The 17,707-nt window shown below is 39.9% G+C and overlaps 1 protein-coding gene across 1 annotated transcript; it reads left to right on the top strand.

Annotated features, from left to right (window-relative positions):
* Positions 1-1,195: 1,195 nt before the first annotated feature.
* On the top strand, positions 1,196-16,837 carry CPAP (centrosome assembly and centriole elongation protein; the record flags this gene model as incomplete). The annotated part of the gene is made up of 16 exons (XM_084306245.1): positions 1,196-1,315; positions 1,825-2,344; positions 3,865-3,988; positions 5,744-5,891; positions 7,352-7,457; positions 7,783-9,403; positions 10,581-10,713; positions 11,585-11,750; positions 12,764-13,006; positions 13,756-13,855; positions 14,538-14,629; positions 15,320-15,418; positions 15,527-15,667; positions 15,760-15,844; positions 15,943-16,063; positions 16,645-16,837. The coding sequence occupies exons 2-16, from the start codon at positions 1,910-1,912 to the stop codon at positions 16,835-16,837; spliced, it is 3,807 nt and encodes a 1,268-aa protein (XP_084162371.1). The 5' UTR covers positions 1,196-1,315; positions 1,825-1,909.
* Positions 16,838-17,707: the final 870 nt, after the last annotated feature.

The following is a 17,707-nucleotide window of genomic DNA, read 5'->3' as shown; positions in this document are numbered from 1 at the left end:
AAACTGCTGACAATTGCTTCTTGCTTAATTCTTACAGCTTTAATTTAGCTTGGTGGAGATCCATAAGGTCCTAACGACCTCAGAAGTCGCGTGAACTTGTAGTTATATAGTTGTTATGTAGCTATGTAGTTAATTTGTAGTTATCAACCTGCAAGCTAGGGATCGTTGTCAGCAATGGACTGTGCTCCTAGCATGGAGAGGGAGCCCAACGTAATTTTTTGTCGACCAAAACCAGACCATGAACAACCCCGAGCCCTGTCAGGCCTTCAGCGTTCAGGAATACTGAAAGCAAAGCTTTGTTGTATTTTCATGAGGATGTCAAGGGATTAAACACGATGCTGTGCTTTTAAAAGGCACAGGTAGAAATCCTCTTTCCCAGCTCAGTAGCTCCCCTTGTTAAGGCAGAACCCAGCCTCAGGGCAACCATGCAGGTGATGTGTTTAGAACCACAGAATCATGAAGGTTGGAAGAGACCTCCAACACCATCTGGTCCAACCATCCCCTACCACCAATGTCACCACTAACCCATGTCCCCAAGCACCACGTCCAGCCTCTCCTTGAACACCCCCAGGGATGGTGACTCCACCACCTCCCTGGGCAACCCGTCCCAGTGCCTGGCTGCTCTTTCTGAGCAGAAATGTCTCCTCATTTCCAACCTAAAACTCCCCTGGCACAACTTGAGGCCATTCCCTCTAGTCCTATCACTGGTTATCTGCGAGAAGAGCCCGACCCCGGCTCTCCACAACCCCCTTCAGGCAGCTGCAGAGAGCAATGAGCTCCCCCCAAGCCTCCTCCTCCCCAGCCAACCCAGCCCCAGCTCCCTCAGCCGCCGCGCGGAGCCCCTCGGGAGCTGTAGTTCGCGCACCGCGGGGCCGCCCGCCAGCTGGGCGGGGAGGCCGTGCCTCGGGACTACAACTCCCGGCATGCCCGGCGAGTGGCGCCGGGAGGCCGTGAGATGGCGGCAGGTTTGTAACAAGACGGAGGGGGCAGCGCCGGGGGGGGGTTGGCGCCGTGAGGGTGCCTGAGGTGGGGGCGCAGCGGCCGCTGTGAGGGCGACGGGAGCAGCGGGGCGCTGGGCGTGTGGGGAGGTTCAGCAAGGGTTGAACAAGAGTCTCTGTGATCTGATCCCTCGGGAACGAGGAGACTTTAAAAAGTTGTTCGCTGACCCGCAGGGCTGTTGGGGACTCGGGCTCCTGCGGTCGCGTCCTTTGTTCTGTAGCCCTACCTCTGTGCTCCCTGCGGCACGACACACGACAAACGACAGGACACACCGTGTGTGGAGGTGGAGAGTTAATCGCCCTGGGACTCGTTAGAGGTAAGCAGAGCCGAGTGATAACGATAAAAGATGATGGGAAGGGGAGGGGGAAGCTAACAGGCAGCATGGGCACAGAATTTCCATGAGAATGATGCAAAGTGTGCGTCGAAATACTCACAGAAACAGCATCGTATTTATATGGACATACTTACAACACTGCTTTCACACGAGGATCCTATAATGGACATCTCTCACCTCATCAAATCCCTTCTTTCTTCTTCTGTTGCAGACACTCTTAAATTCAGAACCTATCTCTGTACTACTGAACAGGATATCATACACAGCTCTGTAATATTTGAGGCATTATTTATTTGAGCGCAGTTGCAATTAAGATTAAATGTTGGATTGTGCTGACTTCCTGCGTAGGAAGTTCATTAGTAATTGTCCGAATTGTTTCTATTGCCTAGGGAAAAGTAGACGGTGACTGATTTTTATAAATACTTTAGTTATAAGAGAGTAACTTTCTGCTACTGTAGATTTCTCATTTCGTATATCTGCTTCATTTCTAGGTGCTAAAAATAAGTAATCATCCACGCCAGGTGCCTATGGCTTTGAAAATTTTGCTGTCCTAACACTCCAAGATATAATAGTGTTATGTTGTCGCTACATCAGCAAGTAGATGTGAATACCAGTTACAAGATGCCAGCTGTTGAAGATCTGAGTAGTGAACGAAACTTCCTTGCACATTGCATGTTTGATAGTTCTCGTGCCGGAGTCTTCTTGGATCCTACTTTTGCTGGTTTGAAAATCAACACAGACAATTTATTATCTGGACATGAAAACATCCCGGCTTTCCCTGCTGAAGGGTTGCATCTTTCAGAGAGCCGTTCTGTAAGTGATGACTCCTTGTGTGAAGAACAGATGCTGGAGCCTGGCAGCTCTTGTACACTTCAGCAGGATACCGCTGAAACATCTCTCCCAGCAGCAGCATATAATGTAGAAAGCTCTAAAACAGACTTTGTCCGTGGTGAAGTGGATGGTCGGAATAAATCCGATTGCTGTGATCCTCTCTTACAGAAGCTTGAACAGGTAACAAAAAGTTCTAGAATTCTTTGACATACATAAATTAGGATTTATGTTGGTCCTATATATGATTCTTCATACCTGAAAGTATGCAAAATCTTTTCCATGTATGGAACACAGTAGGCTTAAAGAGCAAGCCCTTGGTCAGTTATGCATGCATAAAGGTTGGTGTCCTCCTCACGACATGCCAGTTTAACTGGTTTTTCACTGGCACAGGTTCCAGTTCAAAATGAATTGTATTTAGTGCCAGCATATTTGTTCTCAAAAATATATGTATTCTTAACCAGGAAAGATGCACACAATTTTACAATATTCCATTATTTCTTCACTTAAAAATGTGGCAGTGGGATGCTGGTCGTTACAGTGGGAGTGCTTCAGTGCAGAAATTCACAACACAGTGAAGTTGTGTGTTCTTGTAGCTATAGCAACATCTGCCGTTAGTTCTCATTGTATGTGTGTCTGCACCGTTATACCTGTTTCTGTTTAGTTGAAGAGAGAAGTTGGTGTTGTATATAGACAGATCTGAGACAATAGGACAAAAAGGCCCGGAATTACAACCCTGTGATGTTACTTTTTTTTTTTTTTTTTCCAAAGCAAGCCTGCCAGCTGATCCGCTGTGTCTGGCAATACATTTGCTTATAGCTCTCCCCAATAAGCAGATATAAATTATGTTAGCTGAAGGTATTAAGGCGCACTTTAATAGGTCTTGCGGTTCAGGATGAAGAACTCAATTCCTTGTCCACCCTTCTAGAAGTTGCCTCAGTGCAAATCTTTGTGCAAGTGAAAGCGTGGGGGGCAAAGAGTGAATCTCTAGAGTATAATTCCACAGCTAAGCTTATGAAAGGTATTTCATCCCTGTTCTACATGTAAGAAAAATTTTCATTCACTGTTTTTGTTATGTCAGCAGTATCCAGCAGTGGCTAACTAACACACATTATCTGGTTAAGGGCATCTGAAAAGGAATTGTTAAGTCTCCTGTCTTGGAAAGTCATTGACAATCTAATATATGTTAACAATTATTTTAAAAATATATATAACTTACATGTAATGTTTATTTCCAAGATCTCAGATAGACTGAAGATTACTGATACATTCATATAAAGAATACTGATATATATACATTTCTAAAGCTTTCTTGATTTTGAGGTATTTCACATTTTAATAAAACCACCACATCCAAGTTATGTTAAAAGAGCCGAATTTGAATGTTTTTCTAATACTATAGAAATGATTGTTCTAATTCCTTTTGTTTGCAGGTTGGTCAATTAAAGATGAGTGGATTTGTTGACTGTGCAAACTGAAAATAGTATGTGCAATCTGTAGATAGAACTGAAAATTGTGTTCGTCAAAGCACTTTGTATTCTTAATTTCCATCATGTTGCACTTAGCTAATGGAACATGATTAAAACAAGAAATACCTCTTGGCGTGATGACTCTAATGTTGCAGTGCATTCTAGGTATATTTGTCTTAAGTACAATAACATAAATAAATGTCCTCTGGTACATTTTTTTCTTTGTTTGAAAAGCTGAAGGAATTGCAACAACAGAAGCAGGAACAGCTAAAGAAACAACAGATGGAGCAACTTCAAAGGCTGATGGAAGAACAGCAGAAGCTACTTAGCATGGTGTCTGACCAGACAGCAATTCTTGGTAAGTCGAGAAAGAAAGCATAAGGCATACTTCAGTAAACTGAAGAACTTGATCTCATTTCTTCATTAAAATCTGAAAGTGTATTCAGTGTTCTTCACCTTAAGACTACCTGATTAGTCCAAGACAAACGCTGCATCGTTTGAGTGGCTGATAAATGAGTGCTACTGTAGAAGGACTGTTATAAAATCCTTTTATAAATTGCCAAGAGTAATTGTAACTTAATCAATGATGGGAGCCTTGTTTTGAGGAATATATTATAAAAGACAGTGTAAAATAAGCAGTTGATTTCCTCTTTGATTAGCTGTTTCGCACAATACTTTGGATTGCTGTAAGCTGTCAGTGTATCCAAATGAAGTAATACCTTCCTGTTTGTGCTCATGCAGAACAAATTTGTTCAATTAGTGATGAACTGAACTAGACTGGGGAGCTGATTTGTACTGAAAAACAAACATTTGTAAACAGGATTAGTTTTCCAGTCCAGTTCCCTGTGTGCAAAGGGAGAGCACAGTGCTGGGCTGGAAAAAGCTGGCAGAGTTGAGCTAGGGGGATCTTCTTTTGCAGGTAGTATCAGTCTTACCTGATTTAATGGTTATCTTTCTTTTACTCTATCTAAGAAAGTTGAACTAGGGTTTAGTCTTAGAACAAAAACTAGATTGCCTAATAAGTTGTTTCTAATTGGGAATGTAAAAGTAGAGGCTGGTTCCTGCCCTTCAGTGCCATTTCTTTTCTCCTGCGGAACAGCGGTGTGTTTTTCTTGTAATTGCAAGCTCTACTCTGATGGCTGAAAATCAAAAGATGTAGGCATTCAGTGGGCTTGACAGCTTTTCACTGGTTGTGATCATCTGGGTATCGGAATCACAATGAAGGCAGAATTTATGCCTTGAATAGTTGTTCTCCACATACACAAAATGGTGTTTTTTTACAAGTTAAATAACTAAGAATGTATCTCATTGTGGAGAGTTGTGCTGATTGAACCCATGTTTTCATGTGGCGTACTGAAATAATCTATACAGGGATACAGAATGTCTCCAGTCCAACTCCACCGTGAGGGTTAATAACTGAACTGGAATTAGGAATCAAGATGGGTTGGCAAAGAGATGCCACTGCATGACTATTTTACCTGTACGTAAAATAAATGCATTAGAGTTCTTCACCTTTTCTGTTCATAGTTCTACCGTTGACACCAGCACAACTGCTAAGCTGCTATAATTGGAGTGGGGTTTTGGTTTTAATCTAGCTGTTTAATAAGGTTGCTGTAAACCTGTAGAGGTTTCAGAGAAAAGGTATGAGATTGTGTTTCATCATATTTCAAAGCTCTTAATCCAAGGTCTTGGTCTAAGAGGTTGCAAAAAGATGAACTGATCTTAATTTTTACATTTGTACAAAGGAAACAGAATCTTGATATGAGACCTTTTCAGTAGAGCAGACATTCAAAATTGTTCAGTTATTTTACCTTTAAGCAATAAATAAGCAAAGATAATGAACAATCAGAATGGGCTGTTAAGCTGTGTGGAAAAAACTTATACATAATCAGAATGTTCCTTTAAAAAGAGAGCTCAAAACTAAATAAGAATTGAATTGGGGAAATTTTAGGACTCACTTTGTGAGGGAATCCTGAATACGTGACCATGAAGCTCCCTTCTGGCTTTAATCTGATCTGAGTGCTGCTTAAAGTATGAGCTGAAAACGGATTTGTTTGCTTTGGGGAGGAAAAAAAAAAAGCACAACAACAACAGTATTCTATCAATTTCATAGGAAAAAACATGTGGTGCCCAGAACAAAGGATGGAAAAAATAACGGAGGCTGAAGATCCACGCAATGATCCTTTATGTGTGGAAGGTGCAGATCTCTCTGAAAAGTCCAGCAGAGGAAAGCAGTTGTGGGTGACTAATACGGAGGAAAGGTAATTCAGAACATTATTTTTTACAGTTCTAAATACCGAACACAAGCTTGATTGAATTCTGAGTCCTGATTAAGAGTCTAATATTCTCAGTTTGTATAGCTTTCTCAGCCAAGGATTCCATTTTGCTAGGCATGGTGGAGACCAGTAGTAAGAGAGGCTCTGGCTTGAAATTGCGTGTGCTATGAAAGATGTGACATTGTGTATTGGCTGAAGAGGTGTGTGAAACGTGGAGTAATCACAGTTCAGAAGCACATCTTAGTATAGGCTTAGCATATTAGCAGTTATAATTATTGTTCCCAATTTGATTTATTACAATCTCCTATCCATTATTAGATGGCAAAAAATGTAATGTGAAGGAGGAGTGTAAGGCTATGACTTTTTAGTTTATTACCAGGAGTTGTTTAAGCATCTGGGTATGGCTAAGAAATAATAATAGTGCTTGTGGGAGAAGCCTTCTCGTGTGTGGTAGGAGCTTTGTTTATGGAGTGGATGGACTAAAAGTAGTGGTTGGTGTTGTTTTGAAACTCTGCTTGTCTGTCTGATCATCACAAGGACCAGAAATCTTGTTCTAAGCTGTGGTAGGTTGACCCCAGCCAACAACTAAGCACCCAGGCAGCTGCTTGGTCATCCCTCCCCCCCAGAGCAGAAAGGATGAGGTGGGGGGATCTGAAAAGTGAAAGTGTAAGAAGTTGTGGGTTGAGAATAAGGACAGTTTACTAAGTGAAGGAAAGGGGAAGAAACCCAAGTGTTACAAAGGCAGTCACGTTCCACCTCCAGCAAGCAGACTGATGCCCAGTTGGCTGCTGAACAACAGCTGTTTTTAGAAAACCAAGCCCAAAGGTTTCAGTGCTGAGCATGACGTTACCTGGCATGGAATATCTGCTGGGTCACTTTGGGTCAGCTCTTCTGGCTTTGTTCCTCTCGACTTCCTATTTGCCGGGGGAGAGAAGTGGGCAGTGTGAGAAACCAAAGAAAGCTTTGATGCTATGCAAGCAGTGTTCATCAATACCTAAAATATTTATGTGTTATTAACACTGTTTTAGTCACAAATCCAAACCACAGCACCATGTGACCTACTGTGAAGAAAGCTTACTCTGTCCCAGCCAGACCCAGTGCAAGGTGATACTGCAGAAACGAGCAGTGTGACTAAAATCCAAGCGAAAATTCAGTGGTTTGGGCAGAATGGGTCAATGAGAAAAGCAGTGAAAGGAAAAACAGCAAAGCCTGCATAAAGGTGCTTCTAGATGTGTATTAATTATAGCAGGGATTTGATAACCACTTCTCAAAAGATAAGCGGCTAGTGGTATCATTTCTCAGATTAACTTTGCCACTTAATGACTAAAGTACTTCATAATTCGTCATTTTTTATGTAATTGCGCCCTAGGCCTTTGAATAGTTGGGATGCTAAACGCAGTTAAATTACGTAGAGACGTAAGACTTGATTTTTTAAATTACCCTAGACCTATTAAAGCTGCGATTCAAGAGAAGAAACAGACATTTGAAGAATTTCTGGAAGAACAGATACAGATAGAGGAGCAACGTCTGAAGCAAAGCCAGAAATTACAGGTTTTTAAATTTCTTTTTTAACTTTTAACTCTTTTTTTTTAAATACAGTATATAGTGATGAATGCTTTAAAAACATACAAGGCAGATTCTAGCATCAAAAGCTAACACTGATTGCAATATTCACATTTGAAGATTTTACTTTTAAAAATAAAAAAAAACAAGTCCTGACTACTTCATTTGTTTAAGATGTTTTTAGAAACCCAGCAGAAATATGCTATGTAAGTTCCTACTGATATGTGGGTTTTATTTGGAAAAAAAAATCTTAAAACTGTGTAAAGGACTTTTTAACATTCTCTGCGTGTTAATTTTCCATATCCACTTTCAGGAGACAAATGGATCAGCCATTCAAAAGCCAGTGATCAAACGACCCTTCCTGAAAAGAGGAGAAGGTTTAACAAGGTTCACTAATGCCAAATCTAAGATAACAATGCTTGGAGAAAGCATGTTGAAACCTCCACAAAGGGTTTCAGATGACAGAAACGTTAGAGTGGACAGATCACAAATACAAAAGAAAAGCCTGCCTCCTAGCAAAGAGCTCGTTTCTGGGAGCCCTCTTATGCCACGTAAAAAAAATAACCAGCCTGATAAAGCGAAATATTGTCCTATTCAGAAGAGCCTTGTACTCAGGAATCACAATGGAAAAAATACCGTGCCATTAGAAACAAGAATGCAACCAGGAAAAAATCTTGATGGACAGATGAGAGATTCTTTCCCATCAGAAATTACCCACAAAATAGAAAATAAAGAGAACGTAGTGGAATTTGCTAAGTCTAATGCTGGCAAAATCAGAAAAAAATTACCTGGCATGGAAAAGCCTCAGTTGTCTTGTGAGCTGGCTAATGCCTTTTCTAATGTTAAATGTCCTGCAGGTCACCCTGTAAAAGATTCAGAACTGTCTTTTGAAGTTTCATTTCAGAATAAGTTGGAAAACTGGGAAAAAGAAAAGGAAAAAGAAAATCTAGAATTAGATGAATTTTTGTTCCTGGAACAAGCTGCAGATGAAATATCTTTCTCAAGTAATTCCTCATTTGTGCAAAGGATCTTAGATCAAGATCAGCAAGCCTCAGAAGGACGTAGAATGTCCTCCACCCCTATCAAGGCAAAACAGCAGCAAGTGAAGGAGCTTGCAGTTAAACTTATAAATGCTAAAAATAAAAAGGCAGAGTGTATCACACAGGGAAATAATAAAGCAGTTACACATGCAGTCTCAAATTCAGGAACAGCTTCTAGACTGAAGGATCCAGTGAATAAAACAGACAGTGTAATGTTTTCAGGTTCTTCCTTGACAGCAGTTCCTGCTTTAAAAAGTACTCAATGGACTCTAAATGAAGATAAAGACGAGGAAAATGGTGACACGACTACAGATTCTGAGCAGGAATTTGAGACCACGTTAAAAAATGAAAATGAAGATGTTAAGGAATCCTTTCAGAGCAATAGAGAAAGTGATCCAGGATTTTTTGAGTACGGAAGTTCTACAGATACCAGCAAAGAAAGCAAATGTGGAGGTGACTTGTCAGACGAAGACTGCAGCACAGTGTCAAAGCAAAAGATTAGACAAACTTCAGACCATCAGAGAAGCGTGTCTTGTATAAATAGGAGTAAGATCGAGTTTGATGATGAAAGGACATGGAGTGATCTGGATGAATATTATTTTCACAATGATTTACCTGACAAATATACTAAAACATCCTTACAGACAGACTTTTTCAGCAAGAATGATACAGCTGTCCCAGACAAAGCAATAAAGAGAAAAGTTGCCTCGAAGAAGGGAGATGAGCTGTCCAAACAGCCTGCAGCAGACAGTGATGCAAACGGGCCTCCGGCCTCAAACCTCATGATGAAACTGTTTCCCTCGCTGAAACCGAAGCAGAAGGCAGGCTGTCACTCAGAGCATGAAATCAAATCGAATGTGGAACAGGAGTCGGGAGCTGAGAGAACAGCAACTGGTAGGAAATGCTGAAGAAAACATGTTTTTCTTTCCAAGGCTTATTCTGCAACTTGACTTTACACCAAAAAGTCTAAGTACAGACTCCTGCTTCAGGGAATGGCATTTTTCATCTCTTCTGGTTGTGTGGCTGGTGCAATCTAGCCATTCTGTAGCTTGCAGAATGAGTTTCTGGAAGGGCTGCCTCTAAGAGCTCCTGCAGAAGTTGTATTTATGCAAGATTGCTAAAAATGCAGTTGTTTAGTGACAACACGATGGTATAGCCTAGTATGCCTTCTCTGGTAGATGATGGTAGGTGGTAAATTCATTGCAGCAGAGCTTGAACCCATTTAGCATTTTTTTTCTGTTTAGAAATTCATATAAAAGCTACTACATCTACTTACTGCTTTGCAGAGAACGGAATTTGCTGTGTTGTTTGTCGGAAGTAATGGTTGGCAGCTTTTAAGAGTGAACGAAGCAACTGACTGCACTGCAGGTTCAGTGCTTAGGCTCTTCACTTGCATACTCGGAAGCAGACTGTTGAAGCCCAATGAATGTTAAGCTGTGACTGATCAAAAAAATGGGATGGCAAAGAAGCCCACAGATACGATTATGGGCCTCTTAAAGATATTTCAGGGGCAGTGTGAGCAGTTTGTGTTGTGACTACAACTTGGAAAATTCAAAGCCATGAGTTTTTCCTGTTTGATGTTTTGCCCTCAACACACCTTAATTAACTTCTCTAGCTTGACATGAAGCCCTTCACGTTCCAATTCCTAATACATACTTAGTTCTACAAAGGTGATAGATGCACTTGGTATATCAAGTACTTACAGAAACATAGAAAGGTTTGGGTTGGATGTGGGGATCCTTATGGATCACCCAGTCCCACCCCCCTGCCATGGGCAGGGACACCTCCCACCAGCCCAGGCTGCCCAAAGCCCCATCCAGCCTGGCCTTGAGCACCTCCAGGGATGGGGCATCCACAGCTTCTCTGGGCAGCCTGTGCCAGGCCTCACCACCCTTGAGTATATAGCACAGGGTGCTTTTAAATGTTCCTTCTATGTTATTTCAGTATTAGCAGTGGTATTGCAAGAAAATTCTATCTATATAATAGTATATATATTTTAAATGGCCTGTGGTAATTGTTTACTTCAGTCAAAGGCTGCTTAGACAACTTGTACCTGATTGTCCTTTGGTAGGAAACGCTGTTCCATCCCAGATATTGAGAGAGAAACTCATTGAATTGGAAATGGAAATTGAGAGGTTCAGAGCTGAAAACACAACTCTAACTAAACTCCGTGAAGAAAGAGAGCACGCCCTGGCAAGTATCAGGTAATTTTTAATTGAAAATCAGGAAAGTTTTAATTGAAAACAACTTGGGGTGTTCACTAACAGTATGTTCCATGTTGTCCTGTTTGTACCTAAATAGTGTTACAGTGATAAGGATAAATAATTGGTGTGTTTCAGTAACTGGAGACAGGTCAAGAAACTGGTTGTTGCTCTATGGCTGTATTAAACCGTCACTATTACTCACAAATTGCCAATCTTGGAATAATATTAAGAACTCCTACTGGTTTAATATGATATCCTTGAAGGCTACACCTGGGAGAATTTCCTCATGTATAACTGAGCGGTGTTCTGAGCAGTAACACAGTCCCAAACCGGTCTTGCAAAACAGATTTCATGCTGACGTGATCGATGGTTCTTCCTATGGAGTGAATATTTGAGTGTACAGAGTTTGACTTCATTTCAGTCCCCTGGTGACTTGCAGGTGGCAAAGAGCAAAATAATCCTCTGGTGACTTAAAGGAAGCTCCCTACTTCCTACCACAGTCACATTTATTTTGTTTGGAAACAGCATCGTGTTGGTGGCTAACATGTGGGACCTGGTAATGGCTGATTCTTTTTCACACTGCTTTTGGGGGAATGGTGTTCTGCTGCTTTAACGACTATTGGCAGATTTGGGTGAAGCTTTGCTAAATTCAGGGTAACTTTTGTGACTAGAAGATGGAAACAGTTGGACTTCGAATGCTATCTGTGTGACATTTCTTACTGCTTAATACTCTTTATAGTTAAACCTTCTTGGGGGTAGTAGATGCTGGGTTTTAATCAATGACTGCAAAATTCAAAGTTTTTTGATTTTCTCACTCCAGACTTGTAGGAGTCAGGCTAAAAAAAAAAAAAGCTTTGTTTTATAATTACAGGAAAGAAATTGCAGACTTTCAACAGCAGAAAGCCCAAGAACTGGCTGAAATAGAAGAATATAGGAAAAAAGAAATGAAAAAACTGCAAAAGGAGCGTAAAGTTTTTGAAAAATATACCACAGAAGCTAGAGCAATTCCAGACAAAAAAGAACGTGATGAAATTCAGGTATAAAAATGATAATTATTATTCTTGTCCACACAGGAAAATCTAAATTAATTTAAAGGGAATTGAGAACTAATTTATAACTTAATTTGAAAGGTTGCAAGTCATTTCAAGATAGGAACTGTAGACACAGCCTAACTGAGAAAGCAGTTATGGTCTTCACAATGTTATGTGATGGTTTCAAGGCAAAAAACAAACAAACAAACAAAAAAAGCAAATCGTTTTGTCACATTTCCACAATAAAAGCTGCACTTGACTATGGTACAATTTCCTTTGTCTTTGATACAAAATTACTGTAGCTAATATAACACTGCAAGTTTTTATTATGGTAATGGATCAAAATGCAAACTAGAACCATACTTGAATTGTATTCTGTTTGTAACTGTTCCAGGGTAAAAATAGTTACCTTCTACAATTTTCAAAGTTGTGTTTTGTGATTACTTGTAGTTTGTTAAAGGTCAGAAACATACAAATGGTATGTTTCTTCACTGTCAGGATTTATGGTATGTTAGGCATACAGATGAGTTGTTTGAAACTTCACATGTGGGTATGTCACCTTCCTGACATTACTTCAATAGGTCAAAGTAACATTTGCTAAACTGGCCAGGCAGATTCATGTGTATTTTGTGTGTTTGTATCCTCCCTATTTCCAGTGCCAAGACTTTTAAGGGCCCTCTGGAGGGTAGCCTTAAAGATAACACATTTCTGCCTGAAGCGTGTTTGTGCAGGCCAATCTATAAAGTGTAAAAGATGCTCAGAGGGGAATGAAAGACATCCTCTGATTAAGTTCAGCTTATAGAGTTGATACCTAAAGTTGATCCTACCATTTTCAGGGAAGAAAACTTCCCCTACCTTTCATTGTCTCTATTACACAGATCATTCTTTTTGCTGATAAGTGCAAGTATTTTTGTATGTATTTTTCTTCCTTTTGCTTGTAAGTTTCTTCCTAGAACATGAAGATCTTTTGATATATTAAAAAAGATCTTATTTAATTTATAAATGTGCATTTTTCTAAGGCTTTAAAACAGCAGATTGCAGAGTTACAGGAAGATTTAAAACGAAAAGAAGCAAAATGGTCAACCACCCATAGACGCCTGAAAGATCAAATAGAAGCCTTAGTAAACGAGAACATGGAGCTAAAAGAGGAAGTCAAAATTATGGAGAGGTTTCGTCTTGAAGCCTGGAAAAAAGTAGAAGCTGCTGGAAGCAAGAAGAAAATTGAAAATTCTGGGGTGACTCTAAAAAGAGCAGAATCTGTAGTAAGTTTTTAATCTCAGTGTTTTAAGTTGGTGGCTGTGAATACTCTGGGTTTTGGATCATAAAGTTGTAATCCAGTAGCCACAACCTAGACATTAACTTTTAATTTACTAATCTCGGGGAGTCTACTAGTGGTGCCAGACACAGAATTTGATTAATCTCACATTCTCTCCAACTGTAAATGTTCACAGAACCATGGAATGGTTGAGTTGGAAGAGACCTCTGGGGGTCACCTGGTTTAATGTCACTGCTCAAGCAGGGACACCCAGAGCAGGCTGCCCAGGACCACGTCCACACGGCTTCTGACGATCTCCAAGGAGGCATCATTATGTGCAGTATCTGTTCTGTTGAGAAACTTGTCATCTTTGAAATTCAAAATGATGCAATTATAAGAGGAAAAGTACATAGACAGGATATAACCTGAGAACTTTTGTACCTCAAGGATCAGCCAGGCAAATCAGGCAGTTCATTGTCTACAGAAGTTATATTGAGTTTTGAAACTATTATTTTGGATTGCTTGTACCAAATTAACATTCTGTAATTGGTGGTAGGGAGGCAGCAGACAGAGGAAGAGTTCCAAAACACAGCTTGGGCTACATCGTGCAAACCCTTCTGCTGACTAAATCTCAAAAAATGTAGTTCGTGAAGAAAGCTTGCAGTTAGTTTCATGACAAATGGTCTATAAATTTTATTGCAAGTGAACAGTTATTGAATAAAAGTCACATAACCCACAAATAACTCTTCCTTCCAGAGTCTACCAAATAGAGGCCTGAAAAGCCAAACTGGATCTTCACTTCTTCCAGCACAGAAGGGTGGCAAGATAAGTGGCAAAAATTATTCACAGGCAAAAGGTATAAATGTTTGTCTAATCAGCAAATTCTTTAAGAGTTAACAGAAAATAAATGTAGAGGGAGCAGTGCTGCTGTTCCTTGGTTTCCTTCTTTGCAGTTAGCTGGCAATAGCATTTGTTGCTGTATCCCTTCCTAATGAATCAGCAAACATAGCAAGCAACTGGAGGGTTGTAGGTTTCGTTTGTTTTTTGACATCTCTAAAGGCAGATAACCAGGATGTTACCTCTTAGAGGAGTACAATCCAGAATTGAGGCCCATGCTGTTTTTACTTTGATAATCCTTCTGGAAAGCTAGGGAAGACACAGGAGAAGTCTGCCAAAGACTGTTCTTGTTGAAAGATTGTCAGTCCTGCTTTATTGATGATAAGGTATGGCTAGTAAGAATGTTACTGAGATCCCTAGGTGGAAAATAATCTCCTCTATAGATCTAGAAATGAAATAGGAGAGAAAGTGCAAGTATTTTGTTGGTTGCAATGATTCTTCAGTCAAGCATGTTGCTAATACGTGAAGCAAATGACTTGTCCCAGAGAGCTGACATGCTGTTTTTTCATAAATGTACTGTTTTCATTTTCTGCTGCACTAAAGAAATGTAGGTGTCCTGTACAACTTCATCTCATATATAACACTTAAACTGTACTTTAATTTTACTGGCCAAACTAACTTCCTTACGTTTATCTGAGTAGGAAAGCTTTCTAGAACGCCTGCCTCGGCACCTGCTAATGACAGAAGCAACTCTGAGACAGCGGCACTAGAAGATTCTTCTAGGACTTTTATGGTAGTAAGTCTTGTATCTCGATTTTTAAGGGGAAAAAACAACACAAAACAAATAAAAAACCCCATGAAGTTATCTGTACTTAAATGAGTACTTGGAGGGTGACCTGGAAAGCTGTTGACTCATTTTTTTAATATTATTTTTCTTGGTAATGAAATTGCAGTTAAAGGCTATACAGTAGTCAGTGCTTTACCTCTCTCTAGCTGTTGCAGCATTCTTTGGCTGAGGAAAGGAAAGAAAAGAAAGTAATAATCTACTCCCTAGAATTTTGCAGAATGTTTACCTTTTTTAGAGGAGGGAAAAACCTGACTATTTATGTTCCCTGCAGAGAAACCATCCAAGAATCTTTTAAGAATTCTTAATTGCTGTAGGTAGCATTTAGGTTTTATAAAACCTCATCAGCTGTTTCATGCCTTTGTATGGATAACTTCAGTCTGTTGAGGACCACACTACAGCACTGAATTCCATTACAGCTTGGACAAAAACTGACCACAGACAAACTACTGCTAGCCAGAGTACCTCGTATAGTAGATGTTGCATAAAATCCAGATTGGGTTTATGACTTCCCAGACCTGTCTTCCTACCCTCATGCTTCACATTTCCTAGAATGCTTGTCAGCCTAGGGAAAACAGTTGCATGATGACAACTTAAGTTTCACTTCAGTTTATGCTTATATTACTGGTGTCATTTCAGGACAGCTCTCCTAATGAAGCTTTTGTGCCAGCACCATCTGGACCTGAGCATACAGACGGTGAAGAGATAGAGAGAGAAATCGCTTATCCTGATGGAAAGGTAAAATGAGAGTGTGGCATTTGAAATTCTGTGAGACACTTGCTGTGAAAGATGAATGGGTACCTGAATGTGATGGCTAAATATTGATCTCTGCATTCCATTCATTAGGTTGAAAAGGTTTTGAAAAATGGCTGTCACCTCATATTTTTTCCCAATGGGACATGGAAAAAAGTGGGTTCTGATGGGAAGACCGTAACAATAACCTTCTTCAATGGGGATGTGAAGCAGATTATGCCTGATCAAACAGTGGTATGCATCCTATACCTTCTCCCCTATACTTATATGTGTGTGTATGCACACAGTTCCTGACTGGATACGTTAATTTGCACTGTTCCCTGCAGATTTATTATTATGCTGATGCTAAGACTACTCATACTACATACTGCAATGGCTTGGAGGTCTTGCAATTTTCAAATGGACAAATAGGTAAAGAAATCATCCAACCCAGCCAACCCTCAAAACTACTACATATGTATGCAAAACACTCCTGTACTTACGTAATATTGTCTCAAAATACATTTCAGAGAAACACTATCCTGATGGCAAGAAAGAAATCACTTTCCCTGATCAAACTATCAAAAATTTATTTACGGATGGGCAAGAAGAAAGCATCTTCCCAGATGGCACTATTGTTCGTGTTCAGCGGTAAGCTTTGTTTTTAAGTACCCAGACTGCTGACAGGGAAGCAGTAGTTAAGAGCTCCCTGCCAGAGGCAGTATAGAGTGATGTATTTGTAAAAGCTTATATTTGAATATACTGGACTGAGAAGGCTTGCTTACTGTTTGCGTTTTTCTTGTATCATAGAGAGGATGGAGAACTGAGTATCTCTGTCTATTTTCTAGTAAGAAAAAAAAAAAGTTACTTAAGCATTCTCTAGAATTACAAGTGAGAAGTTACTTAAGGCCTCTAGCAGGTCTGACACCCAATCTGACTGCTCAAAAAATTATTTTAAACTTTTCCTGGACCTTTGCAGAAATAGATTAAAAGCAGAGAATGCATAGCAGACGCTCTTGAGTATAAAGAAGCCATGTCACTTTTGGAGAAACATGTTTGAGTACCAACCACCTGGGATGGTATTTAATAAAAGAGGCCTTTCAAAAATACTGTATTAATTTCTTCGTTTAGGCTTATGTATTCAACGCTTGTTCCAAGAACAAATCTAAGCCTACTTACAGTCCTTATAATTTTACAAACAAAAATCACTTAAATATATGTATTTAATGCAGAGATGGAAGCAAAACTATTGAGTTCAATAATGGCCAGAGAGAGCTACACACATCACAGTTTAAGAGACGGGAGTATCCAGATGGTACTGTTAAGACTGTGTATACGAATGGACACCAGGAAACCAAGTATGTCTCTGGGAGAGTAAGAGTAAAGGACAAGGATGGCAATATCCTCATGGACACCAAGGTGTAGTAAGTTCATGCTGATCCTGTTGGCACATCAGCAAAACTATTGTACATTCCTGTAAACAAAAAGAACCAACTTTTAAACTTACATTTTGTATATATTGTTTATAGTTTTCCTGAAATAAATTTATTTTTCAGTTGGTATTACTACATTACTACTTTCAGTTGTTTTGCCTATTTCTACTTTTCAGAAGTTGTTTATTCATTGTGTTCTATGAGGTGTAGTTTAAAGGGTGTCCTTTAAATCCTTGGCTGTCAGTGAAAATTCATCAAACAGCTGTAGATGAACTTATTTTAGAAGTCGAAGAGAAAAGCCATTCCATCTAAGGTGAAAGTTGCTTGTGTTAGAGTAAATCAAGGGCGTGTTTCAGTCAGGCTGAAGCTTATTCTTTATTTTTCTTTCATCTGAGTTGGGAAATGAGCATCATCAAACCCAAACTATATTTTGTAAACTGCTCGTCTTTAAGGCTAGCAAAAGCAACTGTGAAATAGGTTAATTCTCCATGCTGTTCAAAGAAAAGGGGGAGTAAACATCAGAAACCACCAAAGGTAATCTTCTCATCCCATTCTTCCACCTCATCCAGTTGCAGACTTGTAAGCTGGCTCATCTTTAAAAATTCCCCAGCATGTAAAAGTCTTGTTACTGCTGCTATGTCTGCTGCAGCGGATGCTGACAACGTAGATGTAATAATTCTTGTTGGTCCCTTCCAATTCGGCTATTCTAAGTTTATTTCACTTGCTTTTTGCAGTGTGGAAGATACCTCCTGCCCCTACGCCCTAACTGCCCTTTTCCTTGGGGAAAGCAAGCTCTGTAATTACTGTGCTCTATTTTACTGAAGGAGTAAATTAACTCGCACTGGGATGTACACTTACTCAG

Source organism: Netta rufina, assembly GCF_964035555.1.
Source record: "Netta rufina genome assembly, chromosome: 1".
NCBI classification, from domain to species: Eukaryota; Metazoa; Chordata; class Aves; order Anseriformes; family Anatidae; genus Netta; species Netta rufina.
Note: the sequence above shows the minus strand (reverse complement) of the source record. Positions and strands in the feature narration are given on the sequence as shown.